Below are 26,502 nucleotides of genomic sequence, written 5' to 3'. Positions count from 1 at the left end.
ACGTTTCTCCCGCCTCCCCGAGGCAGCCAATAATACGACAAGGTTATTATTGCTAGGCAAGTACACTACACCCCTTCCCCCTTATGTTGGAGACCACGTAATCCTGTAAGTAACTGGGGGAACGTCTGACCCGCTCCGAGCGGCGGAGGAGAGGAACCTCCCCTGAGGGAATCACGTCATCGTGGTTTCCAAGTTGGTCCCCGGGGACCGTAAGACGGTGCCTTATGGAATCGCCAGTCGTGGGCGGGGCACCTGCCTGTGGCGAAAGAGGAATGTCCAATCCAATTCCATTTTGCCCTGAATCACAGTTTGGGATCATTGGAGTAGGGCACGTGCCATTCCTCAGTTGATCGATATGGCGATGCCATACCCGCCCATTGGGAAGTTCCACCTCATAAGACCTGGGTCCTTTAATCACCGTGACCTTTCCTGCCACCCAGGGAGTTCCCCCACTATAAGATCGGGCAAAAACTGGTGCGTTTAGGCAAAAAGACCTCCCAGGGGCAGGCCATGGGGGCTCACTCGAGTAGGTGGGGTTTAACCTATCCAAGGTAATTCTAAGCTTACGGCCCATGAGCAGCTCAGCCGGTGACTTGTTGGTTGGGGTAGTTGGTGTGGAATGTTGTGAGAACAAGAACTCTGTGAGCTTCTCCTGCCATGTGCCACGGGACATCTTCTTTAGGGCGTCCTTAGTGGTCCGCACCATGCGCTCAGCTTGCCCATTGGAAGCAGGGTGCCATGGAGCTACAAGGGCGTGTCGAATCCCTGCCTTAGCCAGGAACCCCTCAAACTGGGCCGAAGTGAATTGAGGGCCGTTGTCGGAGACTAATAAGTCTGGGTAGCCGTGAGTTGCAAACAGAGAGTTTAAGGTGTGGATAACTGCCTGGGATGTGGTCGAATGCAATAAATTGACTTCTAACCAATGTGAGTATGCATCTACAGTGACTAGGAATAGCTGACCCATAAAGGGTCCGGCTAAATCAACATGAACCCTGGCCCATGGGCCCGATGGCGGTTCCCACACCAATGGGACTCCCTGAGGGGGCGACGGCCTATGCTCTTGACAGGGCCAACACTGGGCTACTTTATGCTCAACGTCCCGATCGAGGCCGGGCCACCACACATAACCCCTCACCAAAGCCTTCATTCTTACTACTCCAGGGTGCCCCTTGTGCAGAAGGGAGAGTACCTTTTCCTTTAAACGTGGTGGGATGCACACCCGGCAACCACGCAACAAACACCCTTGGATGACTGTGAGCTCATCTTTGCATCAGAAAAACGGAGTATATTCCCCAGAGGGGGTGACCGGGGCCACCCTCTTAAGACCCATTGTAGGACGGTGGACAACAAAGGGTCCTGTTGGGACTCATCGGTGACTACGGAGGCGGATAAGGATAAAGGCTGGTCCGTGATGGCTAATACAGATGATGCTGGGGCTGGGTCCTCAAGCACCCGTGGTGAGGGACAACGGCTCAGGGCGTCTGCGTGGGCAATGTTGCGACCCGGCCGGTACAACAGGCGATAGGAGTAATTGGCTAAAAACACAATCCAACGGGACATCCTGGGAGATAAAATAAGGGGGCTCTGGCGGTCACCTGACAAAAGGCCGAGTAGTGGCTGGTGATCCATTACGATGTCAAAGGGGCGGCCATACAGATAGTCATGAAACCGCCGGACTCCGGCTATTATGGCCAGGGCTTCCCTATCAATGTGGCCGAAATTCCTCTCGGCTTTGGCCAGAGTCCTTGAAAAGAAAGCCAGTGGTACTTCGGACCCATTTGACAGCTTGTGGCTAAGTACAGCCCCTACCCCATAGGGGGACGCGTCACAGGTTAAGAGTAATGGCAAGTATGGGGAATACTGCGCTAGAACTGTGTTGGACCTGAGAACTTCTTTGACAGCTGCAAAAGCATCAGCCTCCCGGGGTCCCCAATACCATTTCCTATTCTTGTCAAGCAGCCTGTGTAGGGGCTCGGCCAAAGATGCCTTATGGGGGATAAAGACCGCATAAAATTTCACCAATCCCAGGAAAGCCTGGAGCTCTGCTTTGGACCTTGGGGTGGGAGCTTCCCAAATGGCCCTGGTCTTCTCGGGAGTGGGATGGATTCCCTTCCTATCTATTATGAATCCCAGAAATTCTACCTGCAGCACGCCGAACGTACATTTGTGTGCTTTGATTTTAAGACCGGCCTCGTTAAATTTAGAGAGGACTAATTTGACCCGTTTAAGGAGTTCAGCCTCGGACTGGGCGGAGACCAGCACATCATCAAAATACGGAACCGTGCCCGGGATGCCATATATCAGCCGTTCCATAAGTGCCTGAAAAATTCCCGGGGCCGTGGACACCCCAAACTGCAAACGTTTGCACCTAAACACTCCCCTGTGGGTTGTAATTGCCTGTGCGTCGGCCGCCAGGGGGTCTACAGGGAGTTGCAGGTAGGCTTGGGAGAGATCGAGCTTCGCTAAAATTGTACCCTCCCCCAACGAGTGCAACAGGTGTTGCACAACTGGCACCTGGTAGGAGTGGTGGCCTAGCGCCTTATTGATAGTGCATTTATAATCACCGCAAATCCATATCCCGCCTCCCGCCTTCACAGCCACCACAATAGGGGTCTCCCAGGTGGCCTGGTCAATGGGCTCCAGAATGCCCTGGGCTACCAGGCAGTCCAGCTCGGCGTCCACCTTAGGGCGTAAAGCTAAAGGGACCCTGCGGGGCTTGATTCTAACCGGTGGAACCATTGGATCTAACCCAAACGAAATAGGGGACCCCTTATAGCACCCCAAACTGCTATCAAACACATCCGGATATAGTGAAGCCAAACCAGAGAATGCTTTCCCCCCAGACACGAAATTAACTCCCGAAACCGATAAACCCAAAGAGCCAAACCAGTCCAAGCCCAATAAGTTAGTGAAGGGTCCATCCACGATAATAAGCGGTAAATGACCAGAAAACTGTTTGAAATGGACAAAGAAATAGCCCTGCCCCACAACCGGAATCTGGGATCCCTGGTAATCCCGGAGATTCATAGGGCAAGCAGAGAGAGACCGTTTGGACAGGCGGGGAAAACACCGCTTAATGGTCGCCCATGGCACCAACGAATGGGCCGAGCCCGTGTCCACCTGCATTGAGCATGGGGTTCGTCCCAAGGTGACGGAGATGCAGATCTTCTCACTCGAAGGGCTGGTAGCGGCAATTTCGATAGAAGCTTCAGATGGATGATCACGGCCGAACGAAGAAACTGCGGAGTAAATAGCATTACAATCATACCGCCTCGGATTAGGGTCCCTCGGTGGCGCACGGGACCCAGTCGGGAACTGATCCTTGTTGAAAGTGGACGATGCAGAGTAGGGGCGGCGAATCCTGCACGCCCTGGCGATATGCCCATGGCCTCCACAACGGTGGCACGTCACATCCGCAAAGGGACAGGCGACCCGGAAGTGATCGCCGCCACAGCCTCGACACGGAGAGGGAGGCGGGCAGGGCCGGCTAGGAGGAGCTTCACGGGGCCGAGAGGTAGTCAGGCGGCAAACCTCCTCCTCCTGAGCCAAGGCAGATTCAAGGTCTTGTGGCAGCTGAGCGAGTTGCTTAGCCGGGGCCGCCGAAGTAGCATTCACGACCACATCCATAGCAGCTAAGGACTGTGTGGACATCTCAAAAGCCCTCGCTTTGGAGAGGGCAACTTTAAAAGACAAGTCATGGATGGCGAGGAGGCGGCACTTCAGGCGCCCGTCTTTTACGCCGAATACCAAGCGATCAAGCAGATAGTCCTCTAGATCCACGAACTCGCAGTAAAGGGCGGCACGCCGGAGGGCAGCCACTCGTCGTCAAGTTGGTTTCGATGAAAGAATTTATAACGGCGAGCGCAACAGGAGGGGGCGGGGGCGTAATGGTCTTGCAAGGTAGAGAGAAACGCGTCCCAGGGCACGTCATGAATGGGAGTGGGAGCACAAATAGCCCGAGCAGTTTCAAACATTTCAGTACCACAAAAACTCAAAAAATATGCCCTTTTACGATCCCCCGAAATTTCTGTAAACCCATTGGAAATAAGAAAGCAATCGAATCTGGCCACATAGGAGTCCCAAGTTTTGGCTTGAGGGTCGAATGGAGCGAATGTAATCTGAGTGGACATTGCCCTTACGATATAAATCTGTCTTTAGGTGAAGGAAAACGGCATGGGTAACACAATCCTCGTCGCCAACATTACAACAGAGCCGGAGTGGTGAACAGCAGATGTTTATTAGTCGGACAGCAGCTTTCAACAACAACAGAACAAGGTAACTGACAGGATATTAACATACCCGGCACCAACGCTTGCAACCAATAGTAGGCTCATGTTTCTCCCGCCTCCCCGAGGCAGCCAATAATACGACAAGGTTATTATTGCTAGGCAAGTACACTACAACAAGAACAAGGGGACACAATCTGAAGTTAGTTGGGGGAAAGATCAAAAGCAACATGAGAAAATATTATTTTACTGAAATAGTAGTAGATCCTTGGAACAAACTTCCAGCAGACGTGGTAGATAAATCCACAGTAACTGAATTTAAACATGCCTGGGATAAACACATATCCATCCTAAGATAAAATACAGAAAATAGTATAAGGGCAGACTAGATGGACCAGGAGGTCTTTTTCTGCCGTCAGACTTTTATGTTTCTATGTTTCTATGTTTCATGAGGAAAAAACGTTCAACTGTAGAATCAGGTTGTAGCATAACAAAATTGACAAAAGTGAAGGGGGGTCTGACTACTTTCTGAAATGCATTGTATATTACCTCATGACAATGTGAATCAGGAATTGATATTACATTCCTGATTTCTATACACTCATTGATTTTATGTTTGTAAAATCAACACATACTCTAAGAAATTTTACAAACTTTATAGTTACAAAGTAGGAGATATAAGAAATATATCCAAGACCTATATGCTAATGTGTATATGTTAATGCTCAAGGGTTGAGGAAACAAAGAGGTTGAACTTAAAGTATTATTACATGAACTATATGATATAGTTCCCATTACTGAAAGTTGGTGGGATGAAACACATGACTGGAATGAGATTTTGAAGGATTTGAGTCACCTGTTGTGGAGATCATGTCTTGAAGATGACAGTGACTACATCAAGGAACTGGTCAAAGATCACAATGAGGAATTGACAATCGACAATCTCATTCCAGAATCATCTATTATCTCATTGAATTCTAGAATGAGCAGCATAAGGTACTCACTGAGGAGCAGTCATTGGAGGAAATGGAGGTGATTAAAAGTGATGTGCTGAAAGACTTCATAGGAAAATGGAATGAGTGCCAAAATTTCTTTGAAAAGCACCATCCCAACAAAATGCTTAGAAGAGGGTCGAACATGATTAACAATCATTTCTTATTTCCATAAAGTTTTGATGCACAGGAAAACACAAATCACATTAGATTAGTTTTTTGCGACTGTTGGTCCACGCTAAACAGATAAAAAACAAGAAACTCCTAACTCATAAATTCCTCAAGATGAAACATTAGAAGACAAAGAAAGCGAAAGACAATAAACGCCTGAAGGAGAACATCCTTCAATCGCAGAAGCAGACTCTTCCCCCAAACAGTAATATCTGTCTGTCTGTCCATCTGTCCATCTGTCCGTCCATCCATCCACTGATCCATTTCCCTCCCTCCATCTCTCTCTTTCTCTCCCTCTTTCTGTGTCTCTCAGAATCAATCGACTAGACAGTTTTCTCTGTTGTTTAAGGTTTTCTCAGTGTTATTAAAGGATTTTATTAAAGGATGTTACATTTTACTATTACACTGTGAGTTCTATGGCATAATTAACTATTTTTGTGCTTAAAAATCTTTAAAAAAACAATATTTACATACAGTCTGTAGGGGTCTGAATGGATCGATCATATTTACATACAGTCCAATAGGAAATTAGGTTTGGGTCATGACCAAATCAGGTTGCAACCAAAGTTATGGAACCAATTATTGTCGTGACAAAAGTTTCAACTGTATACTGTACCTGTGCATTTTGTTTTTCTTGCCTAAATGTAGAACCTTACTTTTTTCACCATTGAATTTCATTTTGTTACAGTGACCAATGTTCAAGTCTGTCAAGATTCTTCTGTATCTTAAGACTGTCTTTTGGAGTGTTGCCTTAGCCTCATTAATTAAAATTTATAAAGCTAAGGTTATCCCTATGCTCTTATATGGAGCAGGAGTTTGGGGTCTATACTCAACCACAGTCCCAGCATTTGAATTGCATTTTGGGTATAGATGCAAAAACAGATAGAGCTGAATTGGGAATGTAAACAATTCGTACACTATCCAAAATTAGAGCATATAACTACTGGTGCAAAATCAATGAAATGGAAGTTGGAATGGAATTTTGGAAGTTCTGAATATAACTCCTGTAAAGAATATGCTCATTATATATGTAGGCTGATGGTTTAGAACATGGTTTGAAACTCACCATGGCATGTTGCTGTCACATGATGTATTGTGACATTTTCTCCCTTTGCAGAACTGGGGTGGGTGTGGCTTGCACATGGCACATCTGGCCATGGGCCATCAGTTCAATATCCCTGGTTTAGAACATATTTCTATGTGTTTAGGCTTTAGGATGATTACTGTCCTTTTTCCCCATCAATTTTATTTTTCATGCAACAGCTATAAATGCAAACAAACAAATCACCACCCACCAATTTGCTTCAGCCAAAGTTTGAGGCTAAAGACAACAATATCCATTTTTATCCAACAGCAAATCCATTTTCCATCCTGTTAACAAATGCAGAGTGAATTTAATCACTAAAGTCATCCATATCCAATGACTTAGCCAGTGGTAGGCAATTAAATTTGCAAAGTAGTGTGCTGCTTGTTTAAGAAATAAATGTTCAGTTATCAGGAATTTCTTTGCTCTGGAAGCCGTGAGGACCTCATCCTCCTTTTGGGCAATGGCAGTGCCTTGAACATACTGGCCGAGCAGTTGTACACACCTTGTCGTGAAATGAGCATCTATCTTCACAACTATAGAAGAGAAAAAATTGAGATGGTGGACAAACTGTTCATTCTGAGCTGGAAGAAATGAAAAGATGAAGTCTACTGGTAATGCTTATATTTCTGAAAACAGATAAATACGATACTTTTGGATCGTAAAACTTCACAATTTTTCATGACTGTTTTGGTCTGCATATGGATACTGACCTTGTGAATCTTCAAATCCTCTTTTGAAGATCTTACCCCACACACATGTAGACATGCAAAGCTAAATTCTAAAAGTTTCAAAACAATGTTATACCTGTACTAGACTCCAGAGTGTGGTAGAGAACAGGAAGGCCTGGAGCAGGGGTGGGTTCCTCCCAGTTCGGACCAGTTCGCTCAAATTGATAATGACCCGCTGGTGACATCACAATGATGTTACCAAACCAGATCGGTCAGTGCAGGTCTGTGGCCGCCATTTGTTTAATTTTTTAAAATTTGTTTCTGAGTATGCGCAGAAGCAGAGATCCAGCACTGTGGATGTGGTCGCCATCTTTTTTTCTGCTTAGTTTTTTTTTGCCGGGGGGGGGGTCATTACTGCACATGAGCGCCACCATGAAGTATGCCCAGACAGCACAGGAGGGAGGGAGTGAACCGGTAGCAGGGTAAGTTGGAACCCACCCCTGATTTGGCCTGGAAAACCCCCTCATCCCATTCCTTTATCCACTGGAATTGTCCTGCTTTTCCTGGTTGCTTCACTGATTCCTACACTACAAAAAAAAAGCCATTGAAAAATCAGAATGATTGGCCCTTTTTGCAGTAGGCTTTCCTAACAGGAAAGGAGAAACATACCAAATCAGTATGAAGAAACCTCCTAGTTTTGTAGCAGTGCTGCTGAATTTCAAAAGAGAACTCAACAGTTCTTCCCCTCATGAATTATTTGTGTCTGTGCAAAGCAAAACATTACTGAAGGAAAGAAAGAAAGAAAGAAAGAAAGAAAGAAAGAAAGAAAGAAAGAAAGAAAGAAAAGTAATCAGGGAAGCAACCAGGGAAAGCAGAAGGATAACTCCAGTGGATAAAGGGATGGGGTGGGTGGGGTTATTTTCCCCAGCCCCAATTGATTCAGGGCAATGTTTATTCTCAGCAGAGCCAGGGTGGGCAGGCAGCAGTACAAAGTTAATTTATATAGTTAGCTATGCTCGCTGGGAAATTCTGAGGTTTGAAGTTTACAAGTCTTAAAATTGCCATGGTTGGAGACCCCTGTTCTAGAGGTTTCCCTACAGTAGTTTGTGCTAAGAGTAGCTCCCTACATATGTGTGTGTCTGTGTGAATACTAGGTTGTATTCCTCTTTGCTCCCAAGACAGCCCACTGTCCTCCCCATGAAGGCAAGGGGACAATGGGTGGAAGGGACTTGAAAGCCAATTTGTTCGTTGACAGGCTGAGCCCCAGGGTAACCAGCAGCTACCAAGGCTGTGACAGGCCAAAAGGGACTCAGGATATAAACACCTTTAGGTGAGGATGAGCATTGCTACAGCTGCTGTTTGGGATCATTCCCTACCCTCCACTGCTTAGTCCTACCCCAGGGTCATTTTTACCAGCCCACGTACTAATTCTACCCATGTGGTTATTAGTCAAGAGTTTTAAAAATATCAATTTTTCACTGTGGTTTGCTGCCATTCCTCAGAATCCTGTTGTTGGGATTGGTGGGGAAGAGGGGATCGGTTACTGAGGTTCTTGCTCAATGCCTTTGGACCAGGTTCTTTATGGCTGGATTCAGGTACAGCCAAGCAGTCTTGCTTAAACATAATTTAGCTGTGCCAGACAGCCACTCTCCCCCTCTCCCTGCCTTAACATATAGCTGCCTGTCTCCCACCCCACTTCCTCCATTCAGGAGAAGTAGGGACAATCTGCAGGGAATCAGCTCCAGACAAGCCTGCATCTTTCAAAACTGCTACCATTGGAGCTGTCTCGGGTGAGACACTTCCGTCCCCTGTCCTATTGCTCTCCTATATCTCCTATAGCTTTCTTCTATTCCTATATCTCTTCTAGTCTTTCATTGATATGTTTTATTCCTATATCTTCTCTTCTATTCTTTCTTAGATATGCTTTACTAGAAGTATATCCTCTATAACCTTCATTATGTATTTTTACTATGTGTATGCCCACTAAAACCCTCATTGGACAAAGTCAATATAAATAAATAAATAAATAAATAAATAAATAAACAAACAAACAAACAAACAAACAAACAAACAAACAAACAAACAAACAAACAAACAAACAAACAAATAAATAAATAAATAAATACCCCACGAGCAAAGTGGGCGGCATGAAGGAGACTGCTTGGCGGCAGCATTGTGCAGAGGAGGGGTGGTGGGGAACCACTGCCTGTCCTGAACTCCTTGCCACTCCCACACTAATGCCCCGGCCGTGCTCAACTATGCTTCTTTGCTGGCCTCAGAGCCAAAGCCAAGTAGGTGAGAGGGACAGCTGTGATGGCAATGGCGCTCCAGGACAACACATGACTGCCACTGCTGGGCCAGAACAGGACGCCCACCTTCCCAGTCGCAAAGCACTTTCTTCCTTCTCCCTCCATTCCTTTGCCATTCCTCATCTGTAACTAGAAAAGAGAAGAGAGAAAGAGGAAGGAAGGAAGGAAGGAAGGAAGGAAGGAAGGAAGGAAGGAAGGAAGGAAGGAAGGAAGGAAGGAAAACTTAAGATCACAATTAAGCCCAAAATTTTGGTTGCTAAGCAACAGTGTTGTTAACTGATTTTCACTACATTTTACAATTGCCCACACCCACCTGGTCACCTGACCACCAAGAAATGCCTATCTAAAGCCACACCCACCCACCTCACCTCCAAGCTACAACACAAAATAAGACATACACACAGAACTGGTAGTAAAAATTGGAATCCACTCTTGGCCTGGAGGAACGTTGTCCAGTAGGTCGGACATGGCATTGCAACTAATAACAACAACAGCAGTAGCTATATTACATGGGTAAATATCCTTATGTATAAGACAGTGTTGTGGGAATTAGATAATCAGCAGAGTAATGGCACAAGTGAAAAAAAACTGTCCCTGGGTCTGGTTGCTTTGTCATACAATACCCTGAGAGAAGGAATTTAAACAGTTTATACTCAGGATATGAGGGGTCTGTAGATATTTTCACAGCCCTCTTTCTGCCTCGTGTAATATACAGGTCTTAATAGAAGGCAGGCTAGTTGCGACTATTTTTTCTGCAGTCCTAATTATCCATTGAAGTCTGTGCCTGCCCTTCAGACTGAGCTTCATATTCAAAGGCAAAAACTGCTTACCTGCATGTTTTTTCATTAAATGTCTTGTGTTTGTTAGAACAGCTTTCCTGGGTCTCAGTGCACAAGTAACAGCTGCAGTTTTCCTTGTTCTGAAATAAATTGCCTGTACATTTCCATTTACAGAAGCACTCACAGTTTTCTTCATCAAAGTCCATATTTGGTGCACACATAGCAAGTTCAGCAAGTGGAGGGAGTCCTGGCACAGAATACACATTTTTGCAGAAAAGAGAGAAAGATTTATGTACTCACCTCTTGTTCCCTGAAAGCATTTTTTTAAAAAATGTTGGCAGATCATCATTTTGCTAAAAGTCACCGAAATAGGGTGCAGTTCTAAGGCAGTACTCCACAGATTTACAACAGTTGTTGGACTGAATCTGTAAAAACCGGGTCTACAATTTTAGGAATTTGAAGTATTTTGAACATAACTAGAACTGTAGCTGGCTAAAACCATAGAATACATGATTTGAAAAGTCCATGTTATCACTCTAGTAGAAATGAATCAGGATTCTGTATAGATTCAGATAATGTTTGTTATGGATCACATCTCTCAATTTATATCAAAGTTCAAAGAGATAATTAACCAGTGAGTTTACCCAATGACATTTCTATGCTGTTGTCTTGTTCTGTTGTTGCTCATAATTATTTGCAGTCACAATGAAGTGCTTCAACAGAAACATAATTTGTTCAAATTATTGTTTTAAATAGAAATATGCCACTTCATTGCCAAAGAGCTCTTAAAGTTTTTCTAAATGTTTAATGCAAGTTTATTCATTCTAAAGATAATCATCAGCATTATTTGTCTAACTGTGCTAGAAATAATTTGTAGGGCAAAGTTTAGGCTGTGGTCAGAGTTACTCCAAGAACTAAACATCTATCAATTATAGTTGTACTCTCATTTTAATGGTCGGATACATATTTTTCTCTCTTAATATGTTGAAATAGATATACAAGGAAAATTAAACACTAGTACATTTATGCTTATCAGAGGGATTTAAAATGAAGTGAAAAACTGTTTTCGTTGTAACAAATAAATGGTCTGCTTTCATCACTTAAATTTCAAAAGGCATCTATGTACCATATTTTTGGAGTATAATATGTACTTCCCCACCACCACCACCAGAGAGGTTGAAAATTTGGGTGCATCTTACTCTGAATGTAGCTTTTTTGAAGCTTTTGAAATGCGGATTTTCTTCTCTTGGAGGGTGGAGGGAATAGAGATTTTGCAGTATCTTTCTCCTGCTATGCCCACCAGGCCATGCCCACCAAGCCACGCTATGCCCACCAAGCCATATACACAGAACCGATAGTATATTTTTATGAATCCCACCACTGTAAACAATCACTTATTCAACAAGAAACATGGTTGGCAAAGCAAGAGGAGGCTTTGGACTCTCAAACTTTGAGTTATATTATCAGGCCTCAATTCTTAATTTATTAAAGGACTGGATAACATTAAAAAACCCAAGAGTATTAACCCTTGACGGGTTTGATCTTCAATCCGGGTGGCACTCCTTCTTGATAACTGAAAACCATAAAATACCAAAATACCTGAAACATCATTACATAAGGAAAGCATTAATAGACACCTGGGAAGATATAACGAAAAATCACTATCATTCCATTCCAAAATGGCTATCCCCAACTGAAATAATAATATACTCAAACGCCCTATCTTCCAAAAAAATCCTAACCTACGAGTAACTCTTATATGATAACAACAATTTAATCACAAAGCAAAAACTCACTGAAAAGGGAATTAATCTTGACTGGCTACTTTACCTACAAATTAAATCTAAATATAAAGAGCACAAAAACAAATTTGATTTTCAAAAAAATAACTTACTGGATAGGATTATCCTGAGCCCAGAGGGAAAAACAATATCAATAACAATATTTATAACAAAATTTATAATTTCTTGTTAAAACAGGTAAAAGGATTGATGGTCGCATGGGCCCAAAATTTTAGCTATCCAATTAATCTGATAGAGTGGGGAAAATTTGGTCTACAAATTATAAGATGGTATTGGTGACTTCCTATAAGGAAAACTAATACAAAATATTTTATATGTGGCATTTACCTCCTGTCAGACTTTCCAAAGTGTTCCCAAATATGTCTCTCCTCTGTTGGAAATGTAAAAAGCAGCCCGGAACCTATTACCATGCATGGTGGATCTGCGACTCCGCAAAAAAATATTGGCAAAAAATTAAAAATCTTCTTGATTAGGTCACATCACAGACCATTAAGCTGAAATCAGAACTCTTCCTTCTAGGAATTTTTAGACAAAAATTTACAAAAGCAGACCAGTACATTATCATACATATCCTCTCAGCAGCGAGAATTGTAGTTGCGCAGTTTTAGAAGCAAGAAATTATTCCAACCACATTAAACATTTTTATTAAAATTTCCTCTAATATTTGGTTTACAAACAGCCAATAATATTAATAATAATAATAATAATAATAATAATAATAATTATTATTATTATTATTATTATTATTATTATTTATTAGATTTGTATGCCGCCTCTCTCCATAGGGATGCGATAAGAGTCTTGTTGGAAGGAATATAATTAAATAATAGTTTTCTATATAGTAGCGGAAAAGTTTCACTAAATGGCAAAGCACTTACTTCTGAATGCATATTCTTTGAGTTGGGTTATTGTGTTGAGATCTAAAGTTAATGGATGTAATAGATTGATATGTATTTATATGTAAAATGTTTATAATATGTCAGAATCATAAGGACTGTGGTTAATAATTTTGGGGTGGGCTTTTTATATGATGAAATTCTTTAGACCTTAGAAAACAGTATGTATCTTTCCTTCTGTCAGGATGATCTTTGTCTATTACACATTCAGATTTCTCATTGTCCCATGTCCAGCCTCCATAACACAGTTTATTTAAATAGGGGCAACTAAAAGAAAACACAATCCAAATTAAGCATTTTACGATCATACAAAGCTTTTGAAATTACAGTGTTAAAATGTCCTTCAAACTTCATTTAAGCAAACAATTTCCAGCAGTTTCCTGGAATGTCCCCATTTTAAAAACATCTCCCTCCCCAAAAAAACTCATTAGGCTTCCCAGCACCCCCCCCCGAACCCGGGTTGGGGGTTTGGGGGGTGCTGGGAAGCCCCCCAGGCCGGCTGCGACCTTTTAAAACAGCCGCGCCGCTTCCCAGCTGAGTGCTGAAGCCAAACGCCAAAGGCGAACTTCCGCGTTTGGCTTCAGGACTCAGCTGGGAAGCGGCGCGGCTGTTTTAAAAGGTCGCAGCCGGCCTGGGAGGCTTCCCAGCACCTCCCCGAACCCGGGTTGGGGGTTTGGGGGGGTGCTGGGAAGCCCCCCAGGCTGGCTGCAACCTTTTAAAACAGCCGCGCCGCTTCCCAGCTGACTCCTGAAGCCAAACGCGGAAGTTCGCCTTTGGCGTTTGGCTTCAGGACTCAGCTGGGAAGCGGCGCGGCTGTTTTAAAGGGTCGCAGCCGGCCTGGGGGGCTTCCCAGCACCCCCCCGAACCCGGGTTGGGGGTTTGGGGGGGTGCTGGGAAGCCCCCCAGGCCGGCTGCAACCTTTTAAAACAGCCACGCCGCTTCCCAGCTGACTCCTGAAGCCAAACGCGGAAGTTCGCCTTTGGCGTTTGGCTTCAGGACTCAGCTGGGAAGCGGCGCGGCTGTTTTAAAGGGTTGCAGCCGGCCTGGGGGGCTTCCCAGCACCCCTCCGAACCCGGGTTGGGGGTTCGGGGGGGTGCTGGGAAGCCCCCCAGGCCGGCTGCGACCTTTTAAAACAGCCGCGCCGCTTCCCAGCTGACTCCCGAAGCCAAACGCGGAAGTGGTTTTTTAAAAAATTAATATTTTTTTTAAAATCGCGATATAGCGTTTCGCGAAGATCGAGATCGCGAAACTCGAGGGATCACTGTATATAAACAAGCTAACAATGAATGCTTGTATGTATTGAAGTACTACAACTTTAAGAGATAGTGTTGCAAATTGCCATAAGAGAGAGACAGAAAGCATGATTCTCTTTCTGTTCTCTCTGTTCTTTCTGCTGATTCACTGTGACTGATGTAGTAAACTCATTACAATAATCTAGTTGGAGAATAATCATTGTGTGAATCACAGGAGACTAGCACTGCCAAGAGGAGAAAACTATAGATCCAGAAAAGACTTGCTTCTCTCCAACATGTCCCCATGAGTGTCCAGATTGACAAGTATTCTGAAACTGTAAATCTGCTCATTCATGAGAGAATGTAAACCCTCATTCAAAGAAAACAAAATCATGTCTATTCAGATAAAACTATTGTCAATCTCTCAGGATTATCAGGATTAAGTGTTACTTTTTTATGCCTCATCCAGAAGGCAATCTGGTTCAAACAAGACATGACCACAGAAACCAACACATCTAACCGAAATGGAAGAGAATACAGTGAAAATGTAAATTAAAGTTATGATAAGAGAAAGTAATTTTTGCTTTGTCTTTAATTGTTTGAAGACATTTTCTTTTCCTGCCATTTTACAAGTTTGCTTATTCTAACAAGAAATAATGAATGTGGACCAGAGTTATGTGAACCCTGAATATAGCATTAATTGCTAAGTAACTCTGTCATTATTTATCCAATTAAATCCATTAATTTAAACTGTGAAATAGTAGTGACAACAAGGGTGACTAAAGGTCTTCTGGTGGTATGCCATACAGAAAATAATTAGCTTGCAAATTTTAAAATGAATGAAAATAGCTGTGAATTATAATTTATAAACAGACATGAACTCCTAATGGATTACTAATGATGGGAACTACATTGTCCCCTACTATTAACGAAAGTAGGAAAACAAGAATGTTTCCTTTTTTTGGAGTGGATTAATTGGTCCCTATGGGTAGCAAGCAGGATGCCTTTTGATTTTGATAACTGGTGCTCTTCCTCTTTTAACTATAGCTTTTTATGTATCTTTTTATAATAAAGATGTTGTTGTGAGCCGCTCCGAGTCTCTGGAGAGGGGCGGCATACAAATCTAATACATAAATAAATAAAATAAAAAAATAAATAAATAAATAAATAAATAAATAAATATGGATGGGCTACATTTTGGGTTCCACTAACTACATTGGTTGCTAAAATCATGGCACAACTATTTTTTTTTCTTTTTATGACCCATTAATCCTTTTATTCAGGGTGAAGTTGGGGCAATTGAATGTAGCTGAGTGTTTACAGGCCAGATGCCCTTCCTGACACTTATGTGGAGTTTGCAGCAGCAATTTATTTTTGGGCCTTGATAGAGAAACATCTGTCGCTGCCTAGGATTGAACTATCAAACTTCTGAATGGGAGGCTAGCTTCACCACTAGGCCACCACAGCACTCACATCATGCACATCTACACCTTCACTAAAACCAACACACATATACATGTAGCCTGAGCACATTGGAAGAGAGGGAAGCCTATTTCTTTTCTTTCCAGAGATCTTGCTCCAGATCACTGGCACCATAAAATATTGATCCACAATCAGATTTCTGGGAGGAAGAAGGAAAAGAAGAAGCCAAGAGGAGCAATGTATTTCTCCATAAGTAGAGATTGATTTATTCATGTTAAAGCAATGCAACTGTAGTGAAGAAAAGTGATTGATTGATTGATTGATTGATTGATTGATTGATTGATTGATTACGGGCCATCAAGTCTTTTGATTTCAATTGACTACATAGCAAGATAGAATATGTAGATAAATAGAAAAGCAGAGAAGATCAAAATACCATTTTGGTCACATAAGATGTACTAGTGTTCACGCAGGTTAAGCTTTCTTCATTGCAACACCCTCCGCATCGGTATACATTCACACAAGGAGGCTTGAAGAACTTATTGGTAGCTGTGCCCAGCTCTTTGGCAACTCCAACACAAATCTCCCTTGGCACACACTGAGTCCTTTGCCATTCTTCATCTATAACTGGAAAATACAACCAGTTTTAAAGGCAGGAATAACTGAATTAATTAGCACTGTATTCAAATTCTTCAAAACAGGTCTTTGCAATATTTATTTATTTATTTATTTATTTATTTGTTTGTTTGTTTGTTTGTTTGTTTATTTATTACTTAGATTTGTATGCCGCCCCTCTCTGAAGTACTGTTCTTCTTTTCAGTTGCATTCTTTGCCAGTTTCATGCAAATTGCCAAAGAAAATATCCCCAAAAAATAATCAGGCAGATTGGGTAATCAGAAACACCTACCATATTTTTTAGAGTATAAGACAGATGCATCTTATACTCTGAATGTAGCTTTTGCAATGCTTTTCCCCCAGCCCTAATGAGATGCTAATGATATTACCAGCTTGCAGGATTGTTTTCATTACTACTCCCTCCAAAGAAAGTTTTTCCCCCAGCCCTAAATCTTTCCAGACTTATTTTCATTGCTACTCCCTCCAAAAACGTTTTTTCCCCAGCTCTAAACAGTGGATAAAATAATGTGCTGAAGCTAACCAAATTAAGGATGCTAGACAGAGGAATACCTGGTAGGCAGATTTTTCCTCTATTTTCCTCCCCCAAAACTAAGGTGTGTCTTTTACTCTAGTACATCTTATACTCTGAAAAATATGATATTTATAAAGTAGGCATATCACCTTGGGGAAAAGCTGCATTACTAATTCAAAGAAAGGGGCTTCCTATGTACCTCCCTGCCACTTCAATGATGCAAATAGAATTCCATTTTCACATTGTCACAGCTGAAAATGGAGCTCCTGAGGTCCATTTTTGCTGGAAGAGGCACCAAAGGCCAGTCCTTTGCTGCTTCCAGGGTGATTTAAGCACCCCGCAGGCTGGATATGCAATAAATGGATAAAAACACACACACACATCTCTGATAAAGATGATAAACAATCTGAGAGAGTCTTCAGAAGATCCAAGATATTAATTCTGGAGAGTTTGCACTTACTTTTGAGTCTCTCAATATCATAGAAAGCAGCTGCAAATCTCGTTGTGCGATGTGACACTGGTTTGGAATCCAAAATAGACATGCTCTTGAGTTTTAATTGGCATTTCCACAGCTTCCAGTCCTCTGGGTGGATAATCCGAAGGAATTCTTCCAGGCTGGCAACTTTTCTGAGCTGCTGTTCTGACCACTCCACTGTCCTCTGCAAGGATGGATGTCAACATTAAGAGCAGAACTGAAATGTCAGTCAAGAGATTGCTAGGTTATTATTGTACCAGTTGGAGGCAGGCTCTATCAAATTAGTTTCTCTACTAAAATAAATGTTTTTAAGAATATGGGTGCTCTTTTTGCTTCCACAGAATTTTATAAAAATATGAAGAATGAACAATGCTCTGGCTCATTAAGTTTAGCCAGGATATAAGTTATAAGATACTATCAAGGATATCAGCTAAAGTCCCACATGGAATACTGGCTCATTTTACTGGCTTTTAATTTAGCCATGGTATAAAGGGAAGAGCAGCACATTGGTGTGATGGTAAAGGCATTAGGCTAGAAGCTGGGACATTGTAATTCTGATTTCACCTTGGCCATGAAGCCAGCTGGGTGATTTTGATATTTTGTTTCAGAGGACCAAAATTTCTCTGAAAATCATCCTTTCATTTGACTTTCCTTTAATAATAATAATAATTAATAATAATAATTTATTAGATTTGTATGCCACCTGTCTCCGGAGACTCAGAGCGGCATACAAAGCCAAACTCTTTCTGTGAGGTTATCTCTTTTGCACCCTTTGTATAAAGAGAGAACAAAACATTCATCTTTATATACAATATAATCACAAAACAAACATCTTTATAAACACTCTGCAGTAAAATAGGAATGACTATTTATGTATAAAACATACCATATATGCTTTAGCACAGCATCCAGGATTCAAGAATTTGCACATGCCATGCATGGAAAGAGACATCCATAAAAAAAACAACTGCTGTAAGTTTTCCATCAGAAATATAAATAGTACCAGGTGTAAATCCTTATGTGCAAAACATTGACTTTTAAAATGTTAAAACTCAGATTAGATGACCTTATACTGCGTATTAGAAATGATTCAACCATCCAGAAATTCTTTTCAGTATTTCAAAAAACTAATAATAATATTCATTTCAGCAGCCAGATTTAAACAACGGAGAAACATTATTTGGTTTTGATGTTGTTTAATAACTGGGAGACAAAAAGCCTTGCTGATCTACTTAAAATCACCCAAAGGATCAGCACTGTATCTTGTGCCCACTTTTGTCAGTAATGCCTTCTAGAACTGAGCAATCACTTTCATACTGAAAGAAAATATACACTCAGAAAAGAGCATTCATCAATAGTTTCTGAAAAAAGAGGCACAACCCAGTATTCCTGCAACAGGAAGAAAATTATTCCAGATTTCCCTAGGGGGGAACAAGGTGAATATTACCCTGTCAGCTCCAGCATGCATGTGCCAGCTGGCCAGCTGATTTTCAGCCTTTCAGAGAGGAGAGACTGTTTTCTGCCTCCCCAGGCTTCAGGAAAGCCTCCTCCAAAAGCTGTGCATGTGTGCTGAATGGTGGAGTACTAGAGCCAGGCTGCCCCAAAGCAAGAGGATGTCAGCCATTCCCTGGTGCCAGAACTAAAAGGGCCTGGCAGAGCAGGTATGAAGGTGCACCAAAGCTAAGGAGCTGGGATGCCAACAGACCTGGAGTCAGTCTGCAAGGGAGTGACAGGTAAAATCCATTTTGGCTGAAACAATGGGTGTTTGTTGGGGGTCCAGCATTTTTGGGAGGGCAAGCTTGATAAAAATGGTAGAGGTGCAAAGTCAACGGTAGGCGACACTGTGCCTCTGCTTGAGCCGCCATGCTTGCTGCTAGCTGCCAGCCGAGCAGAGAATAGAAAGGAGCAGTGGGCGGGGCAGGTCGCCTCCCAGCTACCAAATGCTGCTCCATGTGCCTAGGTTGGCTCCCAACATACCTTGTGCACAGCCCTGCCACCCCAGAAAAGCAATGGCAGCTGCAAGGGTAAGGGCAAGAGCTACCGACCAGCTCAGGTGCACCTTGCCCTCCTCCCAGGCTTCTCTCATGTGCTCATCATCTTCTCCTCCCAGGCTTCCCTCATCTGCCTATCATCTTCTTATCTGCTTTCACTGCTGCTGCTGCTTCCACTCATGCACATGCGTCTGGCCGCTGGCCAACTAGATCACCTTCCTGCTTACACTGAAGTTGCCGCAAGATGAGATCCAAAAGGCTCGGGTGAGCATCTGGATCAGATAGAAGAGGAAGGGAGAGCTACGGCCAGGCCTGCCTGCCTTTCGGATCTCGTTCTGCTTGCAGCAACTGTGCTGCAGGCAGGCAGGTGAGCAAGCTAGCCTGTCACGTATGCACTTGTAGAAGCAGTAGCAATGGTGAAAGCAGAGGAAGAGAAGAAGAAGCATGTGAGGGAAGCCCGGGAGGACTGAGATGTGTGCCTGAGCTGGCCGGTAGTTCTTGCCCTCCCCCCTGCAGCTGCCACTGCTTTTCTGGGGTAGTAAGGCTGTGCATGAAGAACACTGGGAGCCGGCTCAGGCACAAGAGGCAGCATTTGAATGGCAGGGGTCAGGCAGGGGCACTGCGCCATCTGCAGTTTGGCCCATCACCTGTCACTGTGGCCACAAAGAGACTTGTCACTGCTGCTTCCTTCCTGGAGTATGGGGAGAGGAGAGTGAGATCTGAAAGGCTCCAGTGAGCACCTGGTAAAGATGTATCATGCCTGACCTTGCTTGCTTGCCAGCCAATCAACTAATCAGGCGGTAGCCGGGCAGGGCTCCCTGGCTTCCTCTGCTTCTCCTGTGTGCCGAGGGAAAAAGAGAGAGAGAGAGGAGGAGTAGGACAGGAAGGCTAGGACCTGGCCAGGGCTACCTGACTTTCAGATTTCATCCTCTCCTTGCCACTCCAGGAACGAAGCAGCAGCTGAAAGCCTCTTTGCGGCTGCAGTGGCCGGCGATGGTTGGAAATGGCTGGGAGGCTCAGCTCAGGCTCCTTTTCTCCCATTTCCTGCTTGGGTTTCAGGACACCTTCATGGAACCCCCACCCCTGGCTATGGTGAAGTAACCAGGAATAAGCAGGAGACGAGAGGAAGCACAGGCACTGCTTCACCACCAGTTCAGGACTTCTTTGCCTTCTCGTGGCTTGGAAGTCCAGTAGAAAGGGAAGGGGAGGCAGAACCCATCCTGAAAATGGAGACAGAACCATGCTGCTGCCACCACCTTCCTCCTCCCCCAAGTAGGAGGGTGACTAAAAGCTCCTTCCCAAGGTGGGGAGACATGCTGCCAAAGCCCACCATGGCCACTAAGGTGAGGAGACAACTGCGACTGGCCTCCTGACTTACCTGTCCCAGAATGCTGGCTTGCCCGCCCCACCCCCCTTAGGTTTTGCTTGTGTTTTGAAATGAGTCGGGCATGTGCACTCATGGAAGCAGCAGTGACAAAAGTGGATAATGGGATTGCTTTTTGCCTAGGTTCTTCTCTCTGATAGTTTGTGCAGACAGACTTTGCAACGTTTAATTTTTTAAAAAACATTTATAAAATTATTTCCTTAGTATAGATCATTTTTTTCAAACTTGATAACTTTAAGGTGTACAGACCTCAGTTCCCAGAATTCCCCTGCCAGCATCTTGACAAATTTGAAAATTACTAATATAGGTGGATTGTCAGCAGGATGAATTACAGAAGCTACGATCATAACCTTAGATTTAAGATAAAATGCACGCTCCCCCCCCTGCCAAATAAGGAGGAGTGGCCTTATTCTCAGTTCCCCCCTTTTTTTGAGTCCCCTTTATTCTTCACATTCAAACCAGGGGTGGATTTCTGTTATCTTTTCTTCTGGTTTGGAAGTGCACATGGACGCATCACGTCTGGGTACTGGCCCTCTGCACATGCAAAGAAGCCTTTGCACATGTGCAGAGTGTTATTTGACAGCCACTTTCAAACAGTGGCAACCGGGGAACTGATTTGGGGGTGTGGCGAGCTGGCCTTCACTACCGGTTTTGTGACCATGGACAAATTTCTGCCAATGGTTCGTGTGAATCAGTCCGTACCACCCACCACTGATTCAAACCATTTAAAAGTATCTGTTTCAGTACCATACAAGGGACCAAAAACATTCGTACAGAACAGTCTGGGTGTTTTCTACTGAGCTTCAAATAAAAAAAATGGAGATATTGTTTATTTTCTATATCCTTAAAATATTGCATTTACATCAATTTACAATGCTCAGTTGTAACTTATCCTTTGAATGGCTTCCAACGAAATATGACTATGCCTCTTGATGCAAAATGAATGATAAGGTAGAAAAATAAGTCAGCAAGCATGAGTTTTTCTCAATATACTGACGTGAATATCCTAAACTGAGTCAAAATAAATTAATCCATCTTTATTTGAGACGTTCCACAATAGCATGGAAATATAATTTGACTCATAGAGTTGAACATACAATACAGTGCCAGAAATCACTTAAGGTTCTTTTTCTTCATCAAAAAATCTTTCTACATAGAAAGTAAACACAGTAAGAACAAACCGGTCTGTCTTTCTTCACATGTAACCAGAGAGAAGGAATGTACAGTATATAAACAAGCAATTTGAAACAAGTACCCAGGCTGGAAACTTATAATGGATCGCCCTAAACATTATTGTGGATAAATGTTCAGAGTTCTACTTTTTAAAAATCCTTAAGGCTCTATTATAAAATTAACCAATTTTTTCCCATGAACCAAACAAACCTAAAAGCTACTTATTACAGCCACTGATAGACCTTTGATCTAAAGTAAACAAAAATGACACAATCTAAGAAAGTATCTTATTCTCTGTTTCAGTTGAGAAGATTGCTTCTGTTGTGTACAGTTTGCTTTTTAAATAACATCAATTAACCTTAAAAAGCATTGAAAAATATTGTAATTATCTCATAAATATTGTAATTTATCTCATAAATTTAGGAATTTTAAATTCCTAAATTTAAAAATTCCATTGCATAGAAGCAGGGCTGGGCTACTGCCCGGATTGGGGGGGGGGGAACACAGTGGGGTAGCAAAAATGGAGCTCCACTCCAGAGCAACCAATGCCCACAGTGTGGAAGTTAAAATTTGGGTAGCCTTCACTGCATGAAGGCTCTGTAGCTATTGAAGGAATTCTTTGTACTGTAAAATCCTAGATCAGATCTTTATAATTCTTCCTCACAGTCCACATGGAGATAAAAATCACTGACTTCCATCATTCACAAAATAATACAGGGTGCTGATAAAGCCAGAAGAGAATATTATTCAAATAAATATACTGTGATTCCAGCTTTTATGCACAAGAAAGGTTTTTCTAGCCTGATGCTTGTTATTAATGTCTGATGTGCAGTACAGTTCCTGAATGGGTGAACTGTATTTGAGGATAGGTCTGGCAAATATTTTGTCTGCTCTGGTTAGCAGTTTAATATTGCCAGAGAAGAAGCTATGTAAAATTAGGTTAACAACTCTTAATGCTTTTTTGGCAATGTTACAATGGGCTCTGGCACTTAGGTCATTAGATACGAGTACTCCCAAATCCTTTAAAGAGTGAGGGTTCTGTCCTCCAAGTTTGTATTTTGTGTTCTGATTCTTTTTGCCAATGTGTAAGACAGAGCATTTATTGGTTGAGATTTGAAGTTGCCAGTTATCAGACCATTGTGATACATAGTCTAGGTCTTTTTGAAGGGTAGAAGTATTTTTGGTGGTGTTGAATAGTTTAACATTGTCAGCAAAGAGAACGCAATTACTTATAATATGATCAGTAAAGTCGTTTATGTAAAGAATGAATAGTGTTGGTCCTAGAATGCTGCCTTGAGGGACAGAACTATTGACAGGGGCAGGATCAGATAGGACACTCCCTATTTTAACAATTTGTTGTCTGCTTGACAAGAACACAGTTATCCAATTATGAAGGGGGGCAGAGATGCCATAAGGTTTTAGTTTTTGAAATAGTTTGTTGTGTACTACTGAATCAAAGACTTTATAAAAGTCTAAGTAAATTGCATCTATTGATTTACCTTGATCAAGTTGTGAAGTCCATATGTTTTTACAGTGTAGGAGTTGCAGATTAGTGGGTTGTTGTTAATGGCGAGTATTCTGAGCAGAGACTGGTTACAAATGGTGTAGCACAAGGGTCTGTTCTGGGTCCTATTCTTTTTAATATGTTTGTGAGTGACATAGGGGAAGATTTGGTAGGGAAGGTTTGCTTATTTGCTGATTATTCTAAAGTGTGCAATAGAGTTGATATTCCTGGAGGCATCTGTAATATATGGCAAATATTTAGCTTTACTAGATAAGTGGTCAAAGCAATGGAAACTGCAGTTTAATGTTTCCAAATGTAAAATAATGCACTTGGGCAAAAGGAATCCTCAATCTGAGTATTGTATTTGCAGTGCTGTGTTAGCAAAAATTTCAGAAGAGAAGGATTTAGGGATAGTGATTTCTGACAGTCTCAAAATGGGTGAACAGTGTAGTCAGGCAGTAGGGAAAGCAAATAGAATGCTTGGCTGCATAACTAGAAGTATAACAAGCAGGAAGGGGAGATTGTGATCCCGCTGTATAAAGCGCTGGTGAGACCACATTTGGAATACTGTGTTCAGTTCTGGAGACCTCGCCTACAAAAAGATATTGATAAAATTGAATGGGTCCAAAGACAGGCTACAAAAATGGTGGAAAGTCTTAAACATAAAACTTATCAGGAAAGACTTAATGAACTCAATCTGTATAGTCTGGAGGACAGAAGAGAAAGGGGGAACATGATCAAAACATTTAAATATGTTAAAGGGTTAAATAAGGTTCAGGGGGGAAGTGTTTTTAATAGGAAAGTGAACACAAGAACTAGGGGGCACAATCTGAGGTTAGTTGGGGGAAAGGTCAGAAGCAACTTGAGAAAATATTATTTTACTGAAAGTAGTAGGTGCTTGGAACAAACTTCCAGCAGACATGGTTGGTAAATCCACAGATATTGAATTCCACAATTAGGTTGAGCTGCTTTGTAGAGATTTGGCTTTAAATCATATAGCCACAATTCATTCCAATTAGAGCAGTTGGCATATGCAGATAAGATGTCAATTAATTTTACAAATGGGATATCTTATTTTAATCTTTTTAATTTTCATTAGTTCCAGCTGTTTGAGGATGAAACGTCTTCCTGAATAGTGATTTATAGTTGTTTTTCTTGAAGTACTGCAAGTGTATAACTATTATCAGCTCCCTTCCCAAAACCTTCACATTATTTTCATTAAAGTTATGTCCTTGCTGACTGCAATCAATTACAAGTATAAAGTTTTTACTTTCTACTTAACAGTTGCCAAATTTGAAAACATTTTGATTTAGCTTTTTGTAAATGATAAAGTCTCTTTAGATGTGAAAAACTTCCACAACCCTGAAATAGTTCTTTAATCCTAAGAGAAGCCGATAACAGTTGTTAGAGGCAGAATTAGTGGTATTTAAAAACCCAGTTCTTTGCAGAATGTATGGATATAAATGACAGATGAATCACAGACAAGACAATAAATCTACATAAATATGTTGCATGTTACTCCCTTTATCAAAAAAAATATTCCATTGTGTTAGTCTCCCCAAGAAGATTTCTCATTTGTCACAATGAAATAAAATGAGAATATAAAGCAATTATTTAATACAATTCAATATTCATCAATGAAAGGAGATTTCAATTTACAAAGATGACAGAGATACAAAAGCAAATAGATTTTGCTGTTTTCTAGAACTACTAGATCTAAACTGCAAAAATCCAGATAACTGGTATGTAGCAGCAAAAATTAATTTTCTTTATCTCTTTCCTGCCACATAGTGGTGGTCTGTATTATTTTACCCAGAATAGGCAAAGTTAGCTATTTTCTTAACATTTTAAATTCCACCAGTCTTTTTGGGAGCGGTGGGGTGGGTGGGGATTAACATGATTGTAAAAGTTCCAGGAAAAATGCAGAAAACCAGGAGTCAGTAAATGTAAATAGAACAAAAAAGGTACACAACAACCACAAACATTATTTGTTACATTCAACAAACAAGCAAACTTTATCAAAAATACTTGTCTTCTTTCTTTCAATGGTATAGCTTTTCTTTAGTAAATCATTAACTTTTAATAGATTACACCCATTAATTTTTCTATGTAAAATGCAGAGAACCAAAAAGCTATCATTATAACCCCATTGGTTTAGGTAGGAAAAAACCCTACATCGTCTCAAAACCTGGAGAATTTTGGTGCAGACTTGGAAAATTCAAACCCACTTACCTTTACAGATCCATGTTCAAAACCATGCATCAGATGTAGAAAAATCACCATTAATGTGTTTACAGTTATCCACAAATTGTACATCCTTGAGTTTTAGTATCCAGTCTTTGCTTGCTTCCAGGTTGATATTATATAACAGGACCAGAAACGTTCAAAATATGTATTTTATAAACTTTTTCTTACAAAAGTACACAATCCAAATTTGAATCACCCTCGGCAGTAAACTTGAAGAACATAACATGGGACGTAAACAAACAGGAACAGTACTAGCAGAAACCAATTGAATCCAATTCTCTTAAATAATGTGATTTCTTTTCTGTGAAACTTTTTACAATTAAAAAATACAAAATACAGTATTAAAAAAATATTTACTGATAGTAGCAAATACAGGCTGCAAATACAAGTTCATATAGTTAATCCATGTCCCGCTGGACCAGACAGAATGAAATTAAGCATTCCTTTATGGTTCAGGAAATATTTACATCTTGCTTCTCCATGCTGCAGCCTTTTCTTCAGACTGGTGGGGCAACAGCCAATGTTTGAGCTAAAGTGAGTTGTAATTCAGCTCTGTATTTAATTTTTTTCACAAGCTTCACAAAAGCCTGCAGGAGCATGTGTCTTAAATCTGAATCAGATACTGGCAGAGAACACAGTCACAACCTAGCTCTTATTCCATTTTTTATTACCAATGGTATGCCTTACTGAAGCTGAAATTCACTGAAGCAAAATGCAATATAGTACTATTATTTAAAAATAATTACCTGCAATGTAAATGTTCACATATGACTGGGGCTCTTCTGGGACCAACCTCCAAATACACACCTTTATAGATTGTTTGACACAAGATTACATTAACTTACTTCTATATTGAAAAGAACAGTTTTACCAAACCAGACCATGAGGTTGCATATTTAAAATTAATATACTTTTTGTTACAAGGAAATGGAAGATTGTTATATATTAAAGAACAATGGAAAAAGCAGATTTAACTCTTTACAACATTAATCTTGGA

General features: G+C 41.6%; 1 protein-coding gene across 1 annotated transcript; it reads right to left on the bottom strand.

Annotated features, from left to right (window-relative positions):
• Window positions 1-4,218: 4,218 nt before the first annotated feature.
• Window positions 4,219-25,574, bottom strand: VEGFD (vascular endothelial growth factor D). The gene is made up of 7 exons (XM_070751567.1): window positions 25,491-25,574; window positions 17,192-17,390; window positions 16,021-16,211; window positions 14,333-14,364; window positions 13,102-13,197; window positions 10,284-10,481; window positions 4,219-7,009 (listed from the first exon to the last, which is right to left on the bottom strand). Exons 1-7 carry the CDS (start codon window positions 25,572-25,574, stop codon window positions 6,919-6,921), a joined length of 891 nt encoding a protein of 296 aa, XP_070607668.1. The 3' UTR covers window positions 4,219-6,918.
• Between the last annotated feature and the right edge of the window lie 928 nt (window positions 25,575-26,502).

Source organism: Erythrolamprus reginae, chromosome 4 (assembly GCF_031021105.1).
Source record: "Erythrolamprus reginae isolate rEryReg1 chromosome 4, rEryReg1.hap1, whole genome shotgun sequence".
Classification (NCBI taxonomy): Eukaryota; Metazoa; Chordata; class Lepidosauria; order Squamata; family Dipsadidae; genus Erythrolamprus; species Erythrolamprus reginae.
This window is presented reverse-complemented; position numbering and strand designations above follow the sequence as displayed.